General features: G+C 38.4%; 1 protein-coding gene and 1 non-coding gene across 4 annotated transcripts in view; one reads left to right on the top strand and one right to left on the bottom strand.

Moving 5' to 3' along the window:
• ATP8B4 (ATPase phospholipid transporting 8B4 (putative)) overlaps positions 1-20,009 on the top strand; it is a 247,568-nt gene that overhangs the window by 45,879 nt on the left and 181,680 nt on the right. For all 3 annotated transcript variants that reach the window (XM_090270585.1, XM_090270584.1, XM_090270583.1), the window contains 2 exons: positions 14,678-14,791; positions 18,186-18,284. In XM_090270585.1, coding sequence (XP_090126711.1) covers positions 14,678-14,791; positions 18,186-18,284 — 213 coding nt within the window. The remainder of the gene's footprint in view (positions 1-14,677; positions 14,792-18,185; positions 18,285-20,009) is intronic.
• Positions 13,481-13,609, bottom strand: LOC150016462 (small nucleolar RNA SNORA43). Its single transcript, XR_016510318.1, has one exon. It is a non-coding gene; the product is annotated as a small nucleolar RNA SNORA43 (small nucleolar RNA).

The following is a 20,009-nucleotide window of genomic DNA, read 5'->3' as shown; positions in this document are numbered from 1 at the left end:
CAAATTAATGCTGTCAAAGGGATGAGTAATTTAACCAATGATATTTCATTCTAAATTACACAGTGTGATCAAACATGGTCAACTGGAGTTTTTATATTTTTCTTTGTACAGAGGTTATGTATTCTGGTGGTTTTTTAAAAAGAGAACATTTTAAATCTCACAGATAGACACTTTCTATCAATCTTCAGTGGGCTAAGATTTTTGTTCTCAGTAATCTCTGAAGTTTCCTTAAATTACATGCTTAACACAGCAGAGAAACCGAATTATTTTTGTATATAGAACTGTGTCCACAAGTTCTTACTGGGGGGCAGTATCTTGTATAAGACATTTTCAGAGTTAATAAAGTGTGAACTTAATTTATAAACTCTTAGACTATGTATTTGACTTGTGAAATATGGATAGTATAGTATTAATGTTTACAAGCACTATATAATTGGAATGAGAAGAGTTAATAGGCTAATTTTGATTTTAGAATTTTGGAGCTGTGTTATAGCCTGGCTATAGTGAAATAGATTTAAACTAAGACTGAGAACGAAAAGATGGAACAGGAAGAAAAGTAACTTCCTGTGTGAAGAAAGAACTGCAAATGCAGGTTTTTTTTGTTGTTGTTGTTGGCAAATGGATTACGCGAGTAATCCATAAATCAACCATGTGGATAAAATTGGGCAAGTTCACTAACGGTTGAGAGGTTAACAGAAAAACCACCAACTTCAACTGTCTCAAAGTGGTTTTTGATCTTGTTTTGTCATTTTCTTTACTGGACCAAATAGTTTGGTTCTGTGAATCATATTATTAAAAGATGGTAACTATAATATTTTACATTTTGTAGCTGAAAGATTAATCAGATTATCTGTGTTAAAAATGTAGTCTCACATTCATGTGCACTATTACAAAAGCAATGCTCAGATTTCTGTTGCATTTTTTATCTGGCTTTCCATGTAGTTTCTTACAAAAGTAAGCTTTGTAGGCATTAAATTCAAATTTGAAAACACTTTAAAAAATGATTCTAGGAGTTGATTAGGGGCCACATATATAAATGTATATATGTGTGCAGGTAGGTAATGTAGTTTGAGAAGGTGTACATGTCTTTGTAAGAATGTTTTGGCTTGAATGGTGAAAAACTATTCTTTGAAAAGTTAAGCAAAGGATGACCAGATTCTTATATCTAGATCAGTGATCTAGGCCTCTAGCTGCTGCTATTCTATCTTTACATCCTGAGTTTCATACCTGCTCCTTGGTTGTCAAGCTTTCTGTGAATCAAAATCACATCATTATAGCTGTGGCTGTTCATGTGCAATGTAAGACATGTTGCAGATGGTGACATCATTTTGTATCAATAGTCTAAAAGTACAGGGAAGAAGAGCTGTTCTATAGCAAACCTGACTGCCTTCTCTGGTACTGTTAAGTTAGCTGAAGTTCATGGTAGAATCTCAGTGTGGAATTAGTCTTTATAGAATTCTTACTGACTACCTATCCAGTATGTGTTTATATCCCACAAGAGGAGGGGAACTCACTGCCTCCCCAAACAGCCTTTTCTATCTTTGGATAGTTTTGATTTTAAACAGTTTTCCCATCAATTGGGCCACATCAATCTTCTCTTGCATTATTATGCATTAGTTTAGCATTTCTTCTGAGACCAAAGCAGAGCCAACATGTCGCCTTGTTTAATGTGACAATTTTTTTTGATAATTTATATTTAAAATATCAAACTTGGGTTCACTGAGTAGACCAATCTCTAGGACAATCACCTCCAATTTTTCTTCTTTTCAAAGAGCTTCAGCTTTTCTATAACCTCTGAAAGTGAGTTGTTCCATAGTCAAACACAATATTTCAAAAGTTATTTGACCAGCTTGAAGTAGAAGAATTATTAATGCAGCCTAAGATAGCACTAGCATTTTGGTGATTTTTGACTTTATTAATCTCACACTACATCTCATTTTCATCATTAGTGACAAGGAATTTGTTATGTTTTTCTCTGTATCTTACTTGTCATAGAATTTGGCATACACCAGGGACTTATTCTATCATTAAATTATCCCTTTCATTGTGTCACATGTGGACTTGATGAGCATGTCTTCTGGATCTTCACTGATACCTGGTCCAATGGGCCAATTGAATCAGAGTCCGGGCATTGGTATTTTTGTAAGTTAGGGTGATTCTAATGAGCAATCAGGATTAAGAATCATGATGTGAGTTATCAATAAAAATATTGAGTACAACATAATCAAAGACAGCTATGTGCCTCATCACGAGATACCTCCCTACAGATTGCCACTGGGCCATTAATCATTATATCTTATTGATTTAACTACTGTAATTTCCTGTTTGTGTAATTAACTTCCTTGCTTCCATCCTATTTTATGTTATGTTATTGCACTTTCCTAATATGCAGGAGCCTTTAAAAAAATTAATCTATCGCAGAGCTTGTTTAGATGACTTCTATATGGAAGGAAAAGAATAGAGTGAATGATTGAACTTTGAAGATCTTTTCCAAGTCATGTTGCTATGATTCTTGCAAACCACTTAGTCTCATGTTGTGATGTTTTAAACACTCTTCTAGAACAAATGCCACAAAACACCATTGTTTTAAGCAAGACATTTTTGAGGTTAGAAGCATAAATGGTCTGAACTTCATAATGTTTTGCAAAGAAAGCATTGTTCAGACTTTTCTAGGTAAGAAAATAAGCTAAAGGAATGTTTGATTTTTTTTTCCTTCCTTGCTCTCTGGTCAAGTTAATAAACTTTATGAGAATATTGTGCTATAAAATGTGAAAAATCTATATTTATGCTAGTGCCTATCTTTCTTTGGCAACAGTACTTCTCTAGTTACATACTAGAAATAACTGGTTTGTGTTGTGAAGTACTAACAATTATATTCGCTCATGTTTTCTTCTGATAAATAGAATTGCTTTTCCCCTCTGTATTATTCTGTATTTTTTCTAATTGGGTTTATCAGCCTTGTATTGAGTAATTAGTAAGTGTTTATCACTTTGTTAAATGCTTTAGAAACTTGAAAAAGCATAAAGTCAGGTCTTTGTCTCTCTGAAATTTACTATCCTTTTGGGAGTTTGAAATTATTTTATATGCATAAATGAAATAACAGTATAAGAATTTGTAATATTAAGTATGAAAATGAGTACTATTAAACTTTAATTAGCATTTTCACTATATTTGGGTAAGGAAGACAATTTTGTAAGAAGAGATGAATTCTTATCTTTTCCTTTCTTTTCTTTTCTTTTCTTTGCCTTGCCTTGCCTTCCCTTTCCTTTCTAAAAATTCTCACCTGAAGACATTTTTTCATTGCTTTTAGAGAGAGGGGGAGGGAGAGAGGAAGGGAGAGAGAGAAGCATTGATTGATTGCTTCCTTTCTGTGCCCAGACTGGGGATTGGACCACAATCTAGGTATGTGCCCTGACTGGAAATCAAACCCAGAACCTTTTGGTTACAGGATGATGCTTTAACCAGCTGAGCCACACCAGCCAGGGAGAGATGAATCTCTTCTTAAATTTGTTCAATTGATAATAAATATCTTTTAAAAATGTGGAAGAATGGTAAAGTACCATGTTGCATTTATATAGTATAAAAATGATCTAACTTGATTTGTAAACCTACCAATTTCTACTGCACTTGAATCCATGTCTGGATTTGGGAAACAATTTGGCTACTCGGAAAGCCAAGTGCCAGTCACCTGTAAACCCATATCAACCTTAACTGACTGAAGAAAATTATGAGCTCACACAAAATCACTTCTGGGATATACTAAAATTGAATATTTTGAATATAAAATGTAGTTGAATTAAAAAAAATTTTCATTAAATTTATATTTGTGATTATTAAAAATCAATACTTATAATACTTTGATACTAGGGAATAGTTCTGAATTTACATTTTATGAACAAATAATTATAAATAAATTCCTGATACAGGTCTTAGATGCTATCGCCTGTGCAAACAATCAGTATTGTGCATTTTATCATTTTAAAAAGGAGGTGTCACTCACCCCCCAATTCTTCTCCTCACCTGTCATGTTCCTCTTGCCTCCACATACCTGTTGAGTTTCCCCCATGGTCCTTTATTTTCCAGCTTTATGTTTGATCTAGTCTTTTTATTAGCTAGAGCTTAAATTGAGAATGTGTGATACTTCTTTTCATTCAATGTATTTCCCCAAGGACTGAGGGAGAAGAAATCTAGAAAAATATGTTCAGCTGAGTCAAGAACACTTTGTTGTTGTGGTCTAAGTCTTGATGCAAGTAAGACATTTCAGTGTTTCCCCTGTGACATTAATTCAGCTCCATGGTCTAGTGGTAAAGTCAAATATCTCTCAAGGTTCATAATCTATAGGGAACAAATGGGACTTTTTTGGATTTGTACTAATATAACTGAATTATTTATATAGACTTTTAAAAATGCATGCAACCTTTCTAATGTCACAGACATGCATGCTTATCCAAACTCTTAAGAGACCATCTAGCACTTTGCTTCTTCAAGCTGGTCCACAGGATTTAGTCCAGAATTGTTGTTAGAAATGCAGAATCTCAGGACCCAATACACAACTACTAAGTCATTATCTACCTTTGAACAAAACCTCCATGTGATTCCTATACACTTTTATGAATAAAACATTTGAATTCAGAAGCACTGGATCCATCCTCTAGTCTTACTTTAGTTAGGAGTACCCTGAAGATTTTAAGGAGGTGAGGAGGAAAAGTATTTAATTATCAAGCACAGTACTAGTGCTTCATATGCATTACCTCATTTGACTTTCACAAGTTTGCATGGTAGGTACTATCACCCATATTTTACAGATGGGGAAACTGAAGATTGGAGGGACTAAGGGATATTTTTCTGAAGTCATTCAGGATGCCAAGCCCTTACTTTTTTCTAATACTCAAATATCTCCTAGGACAGTTGGCATTTACCCAAGTACTTATTAACTGGGTTGTTATTTCTCTTTTTCTTTTCTTTTTTCTTTTTTCTTGTTGACACTATTACAGATATCTCCCATTTCCCCCACCCGCACCCTTGCCCACTTCCACCCAGTCCCCCACACCTTCCCTTGGCCTTTGTCACACTGTTATGTGTCCATGGGCCATGCATATCTGTTCTTGGGCTAATCCCTGCACCCTTTTTTAATCCAGTACCCGCTCCTTGCCCCACTACCCTCTGAGATCTGTTGGTGTGTTCCATGTATCCACCCATGCCTCTGGTTCTATTTTGTCAGTTTATTTTGTTCATTAGATTCCACATATAAGTGAAATCATATGTTGCTTGTCTTTCTCTGACTGGCTTATTTTGCTTAGCGTAATGTTCTCCAGGATTGTTTCTTTATGGTGAATGTGACTTCGTTTTTTTTTTTTTTTTGGAGAAAAATGTCTTCAAGAAGTTCTTGAATCTTTTCTGAAACAAGACTTGCAAGGAAAATCTTTCTTCTTAATTTATGCATCTTAAGTTTGAAGTGTGATTTGTTGAGAAGGAGAAGTGTGGAAGAGGAACGCACTGGGGAGGAGGAATATGAAGGAAGTGGGATGAGATGGTACAGAAGGTGTGGGTGCTGCAGCCAGGAGTCCCTCATTCATTCGTTTATTCATTTAGGAAATAGGGGAAAGAATCTGGTCTGCTTTGTTCCAAAGAAGCTTTGTGCACTCACTGTTATTCCTAGCTGGCTGCCCCAGTGATGCTTGGGTGGATCATTAACTATTCAATAAATAAATGTCCACTGCAACTTGCCCTGGAGCCTGGTACTTAGAATTGCTCCTGTTGGAAGCACCTCAGTTCCAAGTCAGCTTAGCAACTTCGAGCATCTCTCAACACCTCTACTCCTAAACAAAAACCACTCAGTAAACAAATGACACAAAGCCAGGTGACATGAGTTTGTCTAAATTTAGATTTATGGGTAAGAAGAGGCTGGAGACCAGGAAAGGCTAGGAATGTTTCAGGATGACATCTTTACGAGTTGGCCAGGGGACCCACTTACCCCAGCACCTGGCAGTGGGTGGGGTCTCAGAGCTACATGCACTTCCCATTTGATCCCCAGGGCTTCAGGAGAAAATTTCAGTTACCCCGGAGCTGGTGTTATTGGTGTAGAACCCTAGGGTAAGGTGTAGAGTCAAAGGCAAGATTAGACTATTTATAATGTCTTATTATAACCCCTCAGCCCTTAGGGAAATTCTTTACCAGTGCCTTTCCTTGTTAACTGGACTTTTCCATTGTGTTTTTGTTATTGTCACAAACACAGAGGTCCTGCCTGAAATTTGGCTTAGGTCCCAGACTGCACATACATGGTCTAATTTTTAGTCCTAATAAACAAAGGAGATCATATGCAGTTGTAGTTCAGGAAATTGGCCTGAGCAAGCCAGCCCCACATCAACTCAAAGAAATGCTCACTCTGGTCATCCAAGGTCTCTAGAGCCCTAGAATGAGGTGGGCCAATGGATCAAAGCAAAGGGCCTGCTACCCAGCAGGTGGCTGATCTACAAGCACAGATGAGCTTTGGCAAAGCAAGAATAGGAGGCAAACAAATCATTAGGGATGCTCTATCAAAGTCCCACTGAAATACAACCTTTGAGTTTTTTTCTTTTCTCTTTTGTATACCTTCTTTTGTTTTACCTCTTATCTTTCTGGAGAAGCATATAAGAGGTCTGTCTGTGTAATTGAAGAGTAGTTTCAATCCTTTTTCATATGTCACAAAACAAAAGTTAACATTTTATCTAGAATTATTTCAAAATCTTTATATGTTGCTTGCATCTAAACACCCAGGAGAAAAAAACATTAGTGTGATTAAATTAATCTCAGTGGGAAATTTAATTTGTTCCCCTGGTAATTGCCCCGAATTAGTTTTTTTGTGGATAAATTACTATTCATAAGCTATTTACTAGTCCTAGAAAAGTCTGTCAGATGCTGGAAACTATACCCAGGCCTGAGGGTAGGAAAGAGAACAAGGGTTCTGATTTGCTTTGGCGGGGACTGAGGCCAGGAAGCACGCCTGGCCATAGTCTATTTCCAAGGTCTAGATGGGAAATGAAGCTCCCTAGACAAGTCCTGTGATGTTCTTCCACTGTTAAGAGGATTGAAAGTGACTGCTTTAGCTGATTGAATTAGTGTGCACTCTTTACCGTGTTTTAGTTTAGAGAGGCTCTTTCTGTCACCAGGCAAAGAATTCAGTGATCAAGAGCAATTCTAGAAATGCCTTGATTCTGACTTATTTCCCAAGAAACACCATTTGGGAGAGCACATGAGTATACGAAATGTAGCTTTTATGGGCAACCATCATGCTGCTCTAAGCCCCAGTTTCCTCATTTGTAAAGTGGTGCTGAAATAGTAATAACTTACTGGACTTTTTGGAGATCACCTGAGACGATGCATGAACAGTGCTCAGCACAGTGCTTGGCATACATAGGGAGACAGTTCATGTTAGCTGATGTCATTGTAGGACACAGAGACCCTTCTACACAGAACCAAACACTCTCCATTCTGTGTCCTAGACTTGGTGACATGTGGTTCATACTAATTTCCTCTGTCCATAACAATACTTAATCTGGCATTCTTCAAACTTTTTTGAGCAGGTTCCCCACTTGTAAAAAAGAACACCTTTCCATTATACATATATTTATTTACACAAATATAAGTATATATGTAAGCATTGATATACGTGTATGTATGCATATATGGTAAAGATGATCTGTGCATTAAAAATTAGTAATTTAAACTTGTTAAAAAATTCATATACACCTAAGAGTTCTCACTTTTTCTGATAGCCTGAAGAATTATTTTGGGCACCCCCTGGGGTGACTGATGCCCCAGCAGTCTCATCAGATAGGGTAATCTGGAGGTTGCATTAACCTGGGAAGTCAAATAAGCAACTTCCTAAGGGAGCCTTGGCAGGCCAGGTGCTCCTGGTCTGTTGCTGTTTTCTTCATAGTACTGATCACTTAAAGGGTGTCATCAATTTACAACGTTATTGTCTGCTCATTCCTGCCTCATTCCCCACAAACATAATGCAGCTTGCTCCAGGGCACAGGGACTTTGTTTATTTATAATATATCTGCAGTCCTGGCTCAATGACACAGTGCGTGATGCACAGAAGGTCCTCAGTCAAAGGAGTAGGTGAATGTAGGGGGAAATGTGCCCTTTGCTTTTTTCCTCCCACAATGTTTTTGTTCACAGTGGAGAGCCCAGGCTCAGGAGAATGTTACCATGATGCTGATTGCAACCAACATTTATGGACAATTCTCTGTAAAGCCCCTTCTACGGCTTGACATCTCTCTCAATGGTGTTCAAAGGAGTGCTCTTATCTTTTCTTGGCTCTCAACCCTGAATGCAATGGACTTCAAACTGGGCAACATTTGACAAAACTGAGAAGCTGTGGTTCTACTTGGTATAATTGCGGCACTAGACTCCAAATCTCCATCTGCCCCATACATGCATTCTTTTGGAATCTTTGCATAAACATGGGCATTTCACATATTTCCTGAGTGGTGCAAGTATCTTTAGGCCACTTCCTTTTTTTCTGCAAGTTGTCTACAGACACAGTTTTTTCTGAGTTTGTGTTTTATGGTTTAGAGATAATCTCTCCCTTAGGCTTCATGACTATTTTTTTCTCTGGAATTCAGATTGTACCACAACAATATTACATCTGCCTGCTCTTGTGGCAAGAAAGCAAGGCTTTCCCTCCTCAAGTCCTGACAGTTACTTTTAATAGAAGTTATGGCATCAACATGTTTCATCAAATGTGGGAAGATCATTTGATAGTGCTGAAACTGTGGTGCTCATTGTGAAAGCTCCCGGGCGGTGGCCTGTGGGATTCACAGACGAAGGCAGTGTCCCCAGACAACCACTGAGCGCATTTAGGGGTTGGCCTTCTGTGACTCATTCTTTAAGGCAAATAATAGAGATAAAAATAAGCTGTTATATAAAAATGTAAAATGATCTTGCATATATTATTAATGCTCTTACCTGGTGTTTGATTGGTTGGGAGTAAAAGAAAAATCAATTCATATTGACTTGTGTAGTAAAATAAATGAGCAGATAACAGAACTAAAAGGTCCGGAGATATGGTTAATCTCAAAAGAGGCTTAGTCTAGTTTCTCTCTCTGCATTTCTCAGCCTTCCATCTCCAGTGTAGGGTTCCTTCTTGGCAGCATCCCCTCTTCTGGCCCCAAGATACCCCTAGTGCTACTTGCTTCAGGTTGGAATCCAGTAGGAAAGAAAAAGCCTTTTATCTCCAGCAAATCTCCAGAACTGACATAAGTCATGTGCTAATTCCTGAATTCAAAATTGTAATTAGGAGATGGGCCATGTAGTTGATTTAAACTACTCTGGGCCTGATACTGGAGTCGTGGATGGGTGTTGAATTCATCCAGACTACAGGACTAAAACATTTGGAGCACTGTTAGCCAAGGTGAAGGGCAGGGAGTCCAATATCTGTTATACCCGACATTCAAATGGGGACTGGATGTGTAGCACTGATGTAGGTTTCTGACATTTATTTTTTGTAGTTAATGTGTCTCACAGTCTCTAAGAAGTAGGGCTAATTTCCTTTTCTGGTTGTGGTAGCCATTAGTCACGTCCATTAGTGTTTCTGGCTTTCTGACTTTTGGATGTATGGTGATTTTTTTCCGATCAATGAGTTGTAAGCACTTGGGTTAAAGCATTAACTTGTGGGTGTGAGACCCTCCAGGGCTCTCTCTTTACCTCTGGTACCATAATTGGAAGTGTTTGAAAGTGGCTGGTCCATTGTGAGTAACTGTGATATTGGACAAGTAGTAGCATGAGTAAGAAGCAAGCTCTTACTGTGTTTAGCTATGAGGATTCTGGAGTTATTTGTTACTGTGGCATACCCGGTTATCCTTCCTAGTACCTTGGATTTCCTAAAGTCATTTGAATTTTTTAGAGGTGGCTCACAAAATGCTATATTTGTATAATATTTCAACTTAGCAAAAACACTTTTGCATCTATGATTTAATCTCTACAATTGTCCTATATATGGAAGAAATATTAGCTTTATTTTGCCAGTGGAAGAATTGAGGAAAACTCCCCCAAAGCTCTGTTTGCAGTGTTTATTATTTTCTATTTGCTTTGTTTTCTTAAGCGGTGAAATTACACAATCAGATCTCAGTATCAAGAATCATGCTTTTCATTTTTATTAATATTTTATTTGATGGCTCACTTCTGAACAACATACACTTCTTTTTACTTTATTTTTTTCTCCACACCAAGTTGTCAGTGTTGAAAATGCAAAGGACACTGGCCACTGCAGCTTCTACTGGAAAGCTTATTTAAGGACGTGTTTAGCTATACTGTGTGCCTGCATTGAGCTGAGTCAGCGGCCAAGAGAAACACTCTTGAGGAATGTTGAGAGGGAATACTAGGAAGCTGTAATCATACATCAGGCACTAGATAACTGGGACTCTTACTGAGAAGGCTGACTAAAGAGGGAAAGGTAATATACAGTATTTCCCTTGGTAAGAAAGTGGCAGCAGGCTAGAAATACAGAGTGAAGAAGAGAGCAAGGACTGACTGCTCTGAAAGCAGAAGAAACATCTGTTTTGCACCAAATTGGGGGACTATTAGTGATGAAGAGGGCAGGCTCTGCAAGAAGAATGCTTGGGTTCAAATCCTGGTTCTACCACTTATAAGCTGTGTAACCTTGCACAAATTACTTGATCTCTCTGAACCTTGGACTCCCCTTATGTATAGTAGGGATATTAGTACCTATTTCATAAGGATAGTGTGAGGATAAAATGAGTTGTGAAATGTAAAGCTCTTAGAACAGTAGACATAGTAAAAGCTTGATAAATATCAATACTAATAATTGATAACTATTATTATTACTTGTTGGCACCCCTTCTGCCACCACCCTGGTCCAAGCTGCCCATCATCTCTCACTTGGACTAATTCAAAGACGTCCTCATTGGTCTTCTCACATCTATTCTTGTATCATTTCTAGTTTGTTGTCCACCTTGTAGCTAGGGGAATGCTTTAAAATTAGAATCCATCAAGTTATTTCTTTGCTTAAAACCTCTCTGTAATTCCTTCTTCACTTATAATAAAGCATAGCTTCCAAGGAACTTCTCTCCCTAGCCTCAGTGCTGATGTCTGTAGTAAGGCCTCCTAGTTGCTCTTTGAGATCCTCAAGTGTGCCGTCTTCTGCCCACCTGAGGGCCTTCATACTGACATATTTTAAAGGATCAATGCTTTTTAATTATCTTGATGTTGTTTTTCAGGTGGAGGGGTTTCTACTGGGGTTTGGCAGAGTTGTGTCAATTTCAGAGGACTACCGGGGCCTTCTCAGCTTAGCTCTGCCCTCTTCCTCTTGGAAGTGAGCTTCCTACAGGGAGCAGGTCGTCTCTGATGGCACTCTACGAGTAGGCTCTTACCCACTATGTGGGAGGTCTGCCATGGCCTGGGATTGCCTCTGCCTGTATGGTTAAGCCTACCTCATCATGAGGTTGGTTAACTGGCTCATCCACCTAACAAACTAAAGCCACGACTTCCACCCTGGCTTCCATCAGCAATAAAGATGTTAAATGGATTCTCCAAATGTATTCTTTCTACTTTGTCTCTTCTTTCTCCTCTTCATGCTTGTCCTCCTCGTCTTGTCTTCTGGATTGGGATGTTTTTAGTGGTCCATGGTGGAAAAGCTAAGAGGACCATGGAGAAGATATCCTGTGCTGTATTATGGAATGAATTATACTAAAATTTGACTGTTGGCTGGCTCAAGTAAAATGACTGAATATTAATTTGCCTGATTTAAGGTCTTAACAATACTCATATTCTTGGTTAGGCAAAGCAGTAGAAACAAAAACTTTTTTTTTTTTTCCTTTTGATTGAAAAACAGGGGTAAATAGGGGTAGAGAATCTCCAGTAGGGGGAGCCCTCCTTCCTTGTTCTCAGTCATAGCTGTGAGGATTTGCATCATCTGTGACTAAGTCACAACAGAGCCAGTCGAACAAACACAATCATTGCTCCAGTTTAAGCAAACAGGAGAAAATTGTCACAGTCCCCGTTTGGCATTATCACTTTATACCACACAATTAGCTGTTCACCTATGTGGAATTCAGTTTTGTAGGAGAGTTTTTAAGTAATTCCTGCTTTGGTTTTGAATGTCACAGTTGATGTTCAGTCTGTCCTTTTAGCAAGATACAGGCTTAACCTCTATTTTTGTTTCAACGTAGAGGAAAAAATGTAAAACCAAAATAGAAATATGTGATTCTTTTAGTTAATTGCTTTTTCTCCTTAGCTTTCCTGTTCCCTATTATCTTCTCCAAGTCTCCTTCATAAAGATGTGTCATGACAGTTCTCACAGTTTTCCTTTCCAGGCCAGCTCTTTAATTGATAATTCATTGCAAATAGTCATCATTAACTTACAGGACAGTTTTTAGGACATTACTATGCATTATACCAGCTAAGCTGGAAATTCTTCTCTTGACACCTCTCTTACTTTCTCACAATGTATTGCACAGAGCTGGGCAGATTGATTCCTGGTAAATGTTAAAAATGTTCATTTAACAGATGACTTTTTCTTTAAAGAGTATCAGTGATTAGGAGCAGTCAGTGTATGTTCACTTAAAACAAGGCACACCAACTAACTGCAGTTTTAAAATATCAGTGGATGGAAACTCTTTGGGCATGCAGATTCTGAATTTCAACAAGACTCCAAATTTCTCACGCTCTCATGAGAGTATAGCTAGATGGATTTAGAAATGGTTAAATAAAACATACTTAGTATGTTCTACATAAACAATTGAAAAAGATGTTAACGGTAACCTATGCAGAGATTTCTAGTAGTTCGCCAAAGCCTTTTTCCTTTAATTAAAATGTGTGGGGGTATTCAGCCCTGTTCATTAAAAAAAACTCAATTTCATGGGGTGATATTTGTTAATAACAGTATATAAGTTTCAAGCGTACAATTCTGTTATCCATCATTTGTATATTGTATTGTGTGCTCACCACTCAAAGTCTAGGCTCCTGTCACCATATATTTGATCCCCTTTACACTCTTCATTCTCCCCCCACCTCCCTTTTCCTCTGGTAGTAGCCCCCCTTCTGTTGTCTGTGTCTATGAGTTTATTTGTTTTGTTATTTGTTTTATAACCCTCATATGAGTGAAATCATATGGTTCTTGTTCTTTTCTGTCTGACATTTCATTTAGTATGATACTCTCAGGATTTATTCAAGTTGTTGCAAATGGCAGTAATTCAGCTTTTCTTGTGGTTGGGTAATATTCCATTGTATATATGTACCACATCTTCTTTATCTAATCATCCATTGAAGGACACTTATAGCCCTGTCCTTTTAAATAAAAAGTCTATAGCTTTAGAGGAATAATAAAAGTCATGTGTTTCAATATTTTTTGATAACACAGAGCTGGGAGGAATATTTAATTGTTTGGGATAGTTTACTTAAGAGTAAATAGTTTTATTAGGCCTGTATAATAGAAATGTATGAAAGATCTTGCAAACCAGTATTTTTTTTTTTTTTTGGATGTCCGGCTACAAACCATTCTTAGTGCCCACTGTTCTGGGCACTGAGCGTAGAAATAGCCACTCCCTCTCTGCCCTGACGTCACAGGCGCGGCAGCCTCGTCTGTGGTGCCAGCAGGTCCGGCACCTGCAGGGCAGCTGCACATCAGTATTTTTAAAAAATCAATTGCATATGCTTAGGAAGGGGAGACCTGATTCATTGTAATTTATGAAGAAATAATCTAGATTTTTAGTTCATCAAAACTCGAAATGAATAAACAGTGAGATATAACTGCCAAAATGCTAACAAAATCTAACTCATGTTAATTCCATAGACCAGAACACAGAACATCAAAGTCTCTATTGTACAAGGAGTAGCTGAACTGAAATTTTAATATATGCTTGGTTCTGGATACCATGTTTTAGGAGAGATGCAGAGAAATTGGGATAAATCTAGAGGAAGCTGATCAGGAAGAGAAGTCTATAAAATAAGTCATGGAGAATGGCTGAGGGGTTCGAGAATGTCTGGATCAGAGTGGAGAAAATTTAGGGGAGCTCTGGGAGTGATTTTTGAAAATTTGAAGTTTTTCAACATGCAAAGGGCTTAGGTTTGGATTACGTTATCACAGTGATGGAATTTGGCATATGTCAAGAAGTTACAGGGAGGCAGATCTGGGTTTCTCATCATAAAAACCTTTCTAGCAATCTCCATTCTGAAATGGAGACAGGCTGCCTTGCAAGATGGTTAGTTTCCCATCACAGAAGACTTTCAAAGAGAAGTCTAGGGGCCCCTTGTCAGAGTTATAAAAAGGGCCATACTTTAGTAAAGGGGATCAAATGATCCCCAAAGTTCCAACCTCATGGGCCCCAGCATGAGCTCAGTGTCTGCATATAGCAGGTGTTCAAGCATTATCTGAATGAATACATAAGAGTAAAAATAAAAAATCTCAGGGGCAGACTTTAGCACTTGATACTTTTTTTAGTCATCAGTGATTTTATGGCATTGAACAGTAATTTCACCTAGTTTCAAGAGTGTGTTTCCGTAGGAAAAATGAAAACCTTGGGCCACAGAGTTTAAAAATTTTCTAGACAACTCGCTTATATTCTTGCTGTGGTATCTGTGGTATAACACATGCTCAGCCTTGTAAGTTTTAGAGCTATTTGCAATAATGAACAATGCCTTGCCCCAAACTAACATGATGCTCTTTCTTTTCCAGGATAACCGTATCCACACATCCAAGTACAACATTCTCACCTTCTTGCCAATTAATTTATTTGAACAGTTCCAAAGAGTGGCAAATGCCTATTTCCTTTTTCTTCTGATTCTACAGGTAATGTTTATGTTGTACTTCTTCATCATCTGTTTGTTAAAAGTATTCATGTAATTTGAAAAAGTAAGTTAATTCACTTAGCTACATGTTCACAATTAGGTTAAACCATCTTTATCAGATTTTTAATGTTATTATTGCTGTTTCTCTTCACAAATGTGGGAGGGCTAGGGTAAAAACTAGGACATTCATCATTTTAAACACTGAGGTAATTTTAAAGTGCAGTCTTGCACTCCATTTGAACCAAACCAGAGCCTAATAATTACTGTTCACAACCTCCCTCCTTTCTTTATCTCCCTCTCATGTCGACAGTGTGGGTATTGGCAGAGTGAAGACAACAAGTCTAGCTGAGTAATAGTTTGTGGAACTTAATTTGGCAAATTTCATTTGCACCTAAGAACACTGACATATTTACACATATATAAAATGATGTATGCTATATGTTATTTCATTGTAGAGTGATTTTTTTTTTTACAGTTTTGATTGGTTAATTGGTAGTTAAATACATTGCTTTTTCCTCCCATTTGACTAAAATTTGGGCCTACATGAAATTTAAGTTTTTCCTGATATTTTAGAAAGATAAAGTCATAAGTCAAAGAATACACATACATATAAAAAACTCCTATTTGCCAGTTATTTACTTAGTATTTATTTTAGGGTAATTTAATCACACTAAAGTGGTAAATTCAGAATGTGCTGGAATCTGTGCTAATTATAGGAAGTAAGAAGATAGATTAGATGTGTGCCCTCTAAATTAGTAGCTTGAGTACTATTTTTCTTTAGTTGAATAATTATTTGTATTAAGAATCGTTTGGTTGTAGGTGACAGAAACCTAAATTCTTTTTTTCCTTTTTATTAAATTTATTGGGGGTAACACTGGTTAACAAAATTGGACATCTTTCAGGCACACCGTTCCACAACACAACATCAGTACACTGCATTGTGTGTTCACCACTCCAAGTCAAGTCTCTATCCATAACCATTTATCCCCCTATATCTTCCACCACCTCCTCCTGCTCCACCCCGCCACGCCCAGCAACCGCTGTACTGTTGTCCATATCCATGAGCTATTGTCTCTTTTTTTCTTTTTCCTTTTTTGCTCAGTCTGCCCACCCCTCCCACCCAGGCTCCCAACTTCCCTCGACAACTATCTACCGGCACTCTAGCTATGAGTCTGTCTCATTTTTAAGCAAAAAGGGAATGTACTCATGAGCATCTGTCATTTAATGTATGACTGGATTCATGGGCAAACTGTTCCAACAGGATGTGACATCGCTTTCCTCTGTTTTCCTTCGTGTTGGTTTCATTCTCTGGCAGGCCTTTTCTACCTGGCGGACCCCGAAAGGTTTAAACTTTTATCCTCCCAGCTTCAACTCCAATATGAAAGAGAGAGAAGGACAGGGAGGGACATTAGTCTGACTGAATCATGCTGAGTTACACCTCTATCTCTAGACCAATCACTGTGGCTCAACAGTGTAATGCAATTGTCTTTATCGAGATCACACGCCACAACCTGGAGCCAGGATGGAATGAGTGCACCAAGGTTACATGGACTGGAAGGAGAAGGGTTTGGCCGGTTTCCTAAGAAGAGAAGGGTTAATTGAGAAAAACTGGATGCTAAACAGGAAAAAAAAAAAAAGCGATGAAAGTAAAATTTACAATTTATTGAAGAGACTTTAGAATCCTAGATTTCTTTCTTTGTCTTTCTGTGAATTTGCTTTTGGTTTCTTCATATAATCCTTTATACCATGCCAGAGTTCTGAGCTCAGTTCTTTAATGGCTTTCTTATTTCTGGCCAAAGCCTTTTGTTCACAGAATTTTATATCCAGAAGGGACCTTTGGGATGGTTTAGTCCAGCTTCCTTTCTTTTGTTGAAGAAGAAATTAGTCTTAGAGACATTAGATGATGTATCAAACTTTTACCACAAGTTAGTGATAAAACTAGGACTAGAATCCAGCTTTTCTGCCAAACTGTCCAATGTTTTTCTTGGTACCTCAGAGTCTTTAGAGGTTTGTTTATTCTTTAAATCTTATGTGGAAGCTATCATATAAAATTGATTCAGTTGAGAGCTGTTTTAATGGGACCTGATCTCCATACACTGTCTCCACCCAACTGTTCCCTGCCTGATGGCCCTGAAACAGCTCCAAATTGAACTCCACTTGAAAAGTACCTGTCTAAGAGAGTCATGCCAACTGTCATAATGTCTCTCTCAGGCGGGTGGCTTTGGAAGTACAGGCACAAGGCTTTGGAGTCACACAGACCAAGGTTCAAATTTTATCAGAGTATGTTCTCGGTCCAATTGCTTGACCTCTCAGATACTTACTGATACAATGGGAAAATGCTACCCAGGGCTGTAACTTTTCCTGACTCAGGGGCATCACTCACAATGTATTCTGTGTCATGCACTGGAGTGCTATTTGCATGGAATACAAACCCTACAGGTTTGTGTAAAACAACGCTGGTACAGAGCCTAACTCAATGAACTTCTCTCAGCATCAAATGACAAAATATACAAAAAGTTCTTTGTACAGTGTCTGCCTCAAGGTAGATGCTTACAGAATTTCTTTTTGGGAATTGGTGAGGAGTTGGTAAAATTATTAAAAGTTAAGATGAGAAACTGAGAAAAGACAGGTGATGTTTATTACCTGGGCAAAGATCATCATCTGTGAATGATTTCTAGAAGCTTACTTCTTGACTTCAGAGAAGGAAAACTCTGACTCCAAAAAACCTCTGCTGCCTTGCGGCATACCTCTTCAGGGGAAAGGCTAAGGGAGTAAACCCCGACAGAAAATCCGGAGCCGGAGTCCCTAAGGCGGTTTGACGTTGTAGTCAACACCGGCAACTCCTGCGGCGCACCTGAAGCCAAGCTGTATTGACTCCGTCTTTCCCTTGGACCCTTCAGCTGCGAAGAGAGGGGGGGGTCTGCTGCATGGGCAACAGCAGACGCTCCATATCACCCTGCCCAGGCTCTGTAGCTTCAGCTTCACTGGAGAGGACACTCCAGCGTCATCGCAAGATGTCGATTCAACACGGGAGGAGACAGATACCGTGTCACTCCTGAGTCGGACTGCACAGCCATTCTCGGCGGTGCAGATAGACTCTTAAGAAGCTACACCATCGTCTCTCGAGACGGACAGCTGCCGACGACGACAACTTCTTGACTTGCTAAGAAAATTATATATTTTTTGTTAGGCAGTCTGAAAAGTGATTCAATGATACTTCTCTTCTTTATCTTATATCTGAATGCAAACTCTTATTATAGAAAGTCATTCTACATTTGTACAAATAAATACAATTTCATTAATTTCTGGCAAGTCTTATAAAATTAAATGGCAACATTTAGAAGATGTATTTTCTAAATTTAAAAGCCCTTAACTATTTAAAATATTTGTTTCAGTTGATTCCAGAAATCTCCTCCTTGTCCTGGTTTACCACCATTGTGCCTTTGGTCCTGGTGATAACTATGACAGCTGTCAAAGATGCCACAGATGACTATGTGAGTATTTGTTTTTGAGGAGTCCTGAAGTTTCAATTTCAATTATGACCTCTCAGAAATAGAAAATGGAGATTCATTTGAAATTTTTGAATGAAGCTCTTCTGGTCAATATGATAAACTCTTTTGTTATTTGATGATTAATACAAGTCATATAATCAGCGATGATTTGAATAATGGCATATTTGGAATAAATATCTGACTTCCCCACATTATCTAACCTTTCAGGAATACTACTCATTTAGAGGCATGAGTTGCCTCAGTTTGGCTTTAAAGGTCTTATTCATATAGGCATACTTCATAGAAGAATGAAATGGTAGAGAAGAAAGAAAGAAAGAAAAGTTTTGAAGGAAGATTTCTTACCCTACCATGTTCTAGCAGTGTAACGTGAGGCAAACCACTTCTCTGAACCTTTTCTTGCCTGAATGATGTGGCCAATGACGTCAGCACTGTCGGGAGGACAAAATGAGATGCTGTGTATAAGGCACTTGATGCAAAGCCTGCCTCACAGGTCATACACAATTAATACTTGTTCTCTGCTTCCTTCCTGTCCTGGTCAGTTTCCCTCTGAGACTTCACATCTATTTCTAAGGTAGAAATTGTCAAGAAGAGCAGGCCTGAGATGGCCATTTCTAGTTCTTCCAGACTCTATCTGTTTCAATACCAAGATCCTCCTGACAAAGCCTGAGCAGAAGTGAGAGTGGCCCCATCTTAAGGCCCAGAGAGTGGGCAACTGATTGGTATTTTTCTGTGATGTTCAGTTAGTCAACTTAGGGGACTAGTCTCAGGTTAGATACAGATGTGACTAAATACCAATCGTCTTTGTCTCTGTTGCAGTTAATGCTTAAATATGCTTTTATTTTGTGATAATATGTGCTGGTGCAACAACCAGATATCTTTATGAGGCAGAGTACCAGCAAGAAACAGATGTCAATCTAAAATGGGGGAAACTTGGACTAGGATTAATAATGAGGAAACCATTTGCAAAGGACACGGATGAGGAAAAGCACATAGGATAGTAACATGGATGGCAAAACAACCTCACGGCATGAAGGGGCAAAGGAAGGAAGCCACCACCAGACCTGAAGCTGTCGGTGAGGGCTGCATGAAGCAGCCGGGGCTTCCTGTTAACCCAAGCTATTAATCCAGCTTGAAGGAAACCAGAGAATTGCACTTTCCTCAGGCACTCTCTTCTCTGCCAGTGCCGCCTCTTAGCCGAACTCAACTGGAATCCAGAGGTCAGCTTCCTCTGTTGCAGGGTGGAGAGGTGAAGGATGGGTGTAGATATGGAGAAACAAATGGAAATTATCTAGCACTCCTGTCAATTTATGTACTTAGACAAAATAATTGCTTCCACTTCTGTCGTTCTATTGACGGGGAGAAGACTGCATGCCAATGATGGACTGGCTTAAATTGCTACTTTACCAGTATTATCAACTTTTCCTATGTTAACAAATGCCAAATATCTTATTTTTCCTTGTAATACCCATTAACCTATACCTGGCGGTCAGTGTAATTGTATGCACTGGGCACAGCATAAAAGAAAGATTAGGGTGGGTTTGGGAAGGATGTTAGAAAAGGAAGGGCTGGTTGGAGCATTTTCTATATTGTGATATTGATGTAATATTTTGCATATTTTTATAAGGAAAATGCATTAATCCCAATGATCATGATCAATGAAATCAGTTTCATGTTTCCTGATACTACCCCTTGTTCATCTGTGCATTT

Source organism: Furipterus horrens, unplaced genomic scaffold (assembly GCF_987537825.1).
Source record: "Furipterus horrens unplaced genomic scaffold, mFurHor1.1.pri manual_scaffold_3, whole genome shotgun sequence".
In the NCBI taxonomy this organism is placed as follows: Eukaryota; Metazoa; Chordata; class Mammalia; order Chiroptera; family Furipteridae; genus Furipterus; species Furipterus horrens.
This window is presented reverse-complemented; position numbering and strand designations above follow the sequence as displayed.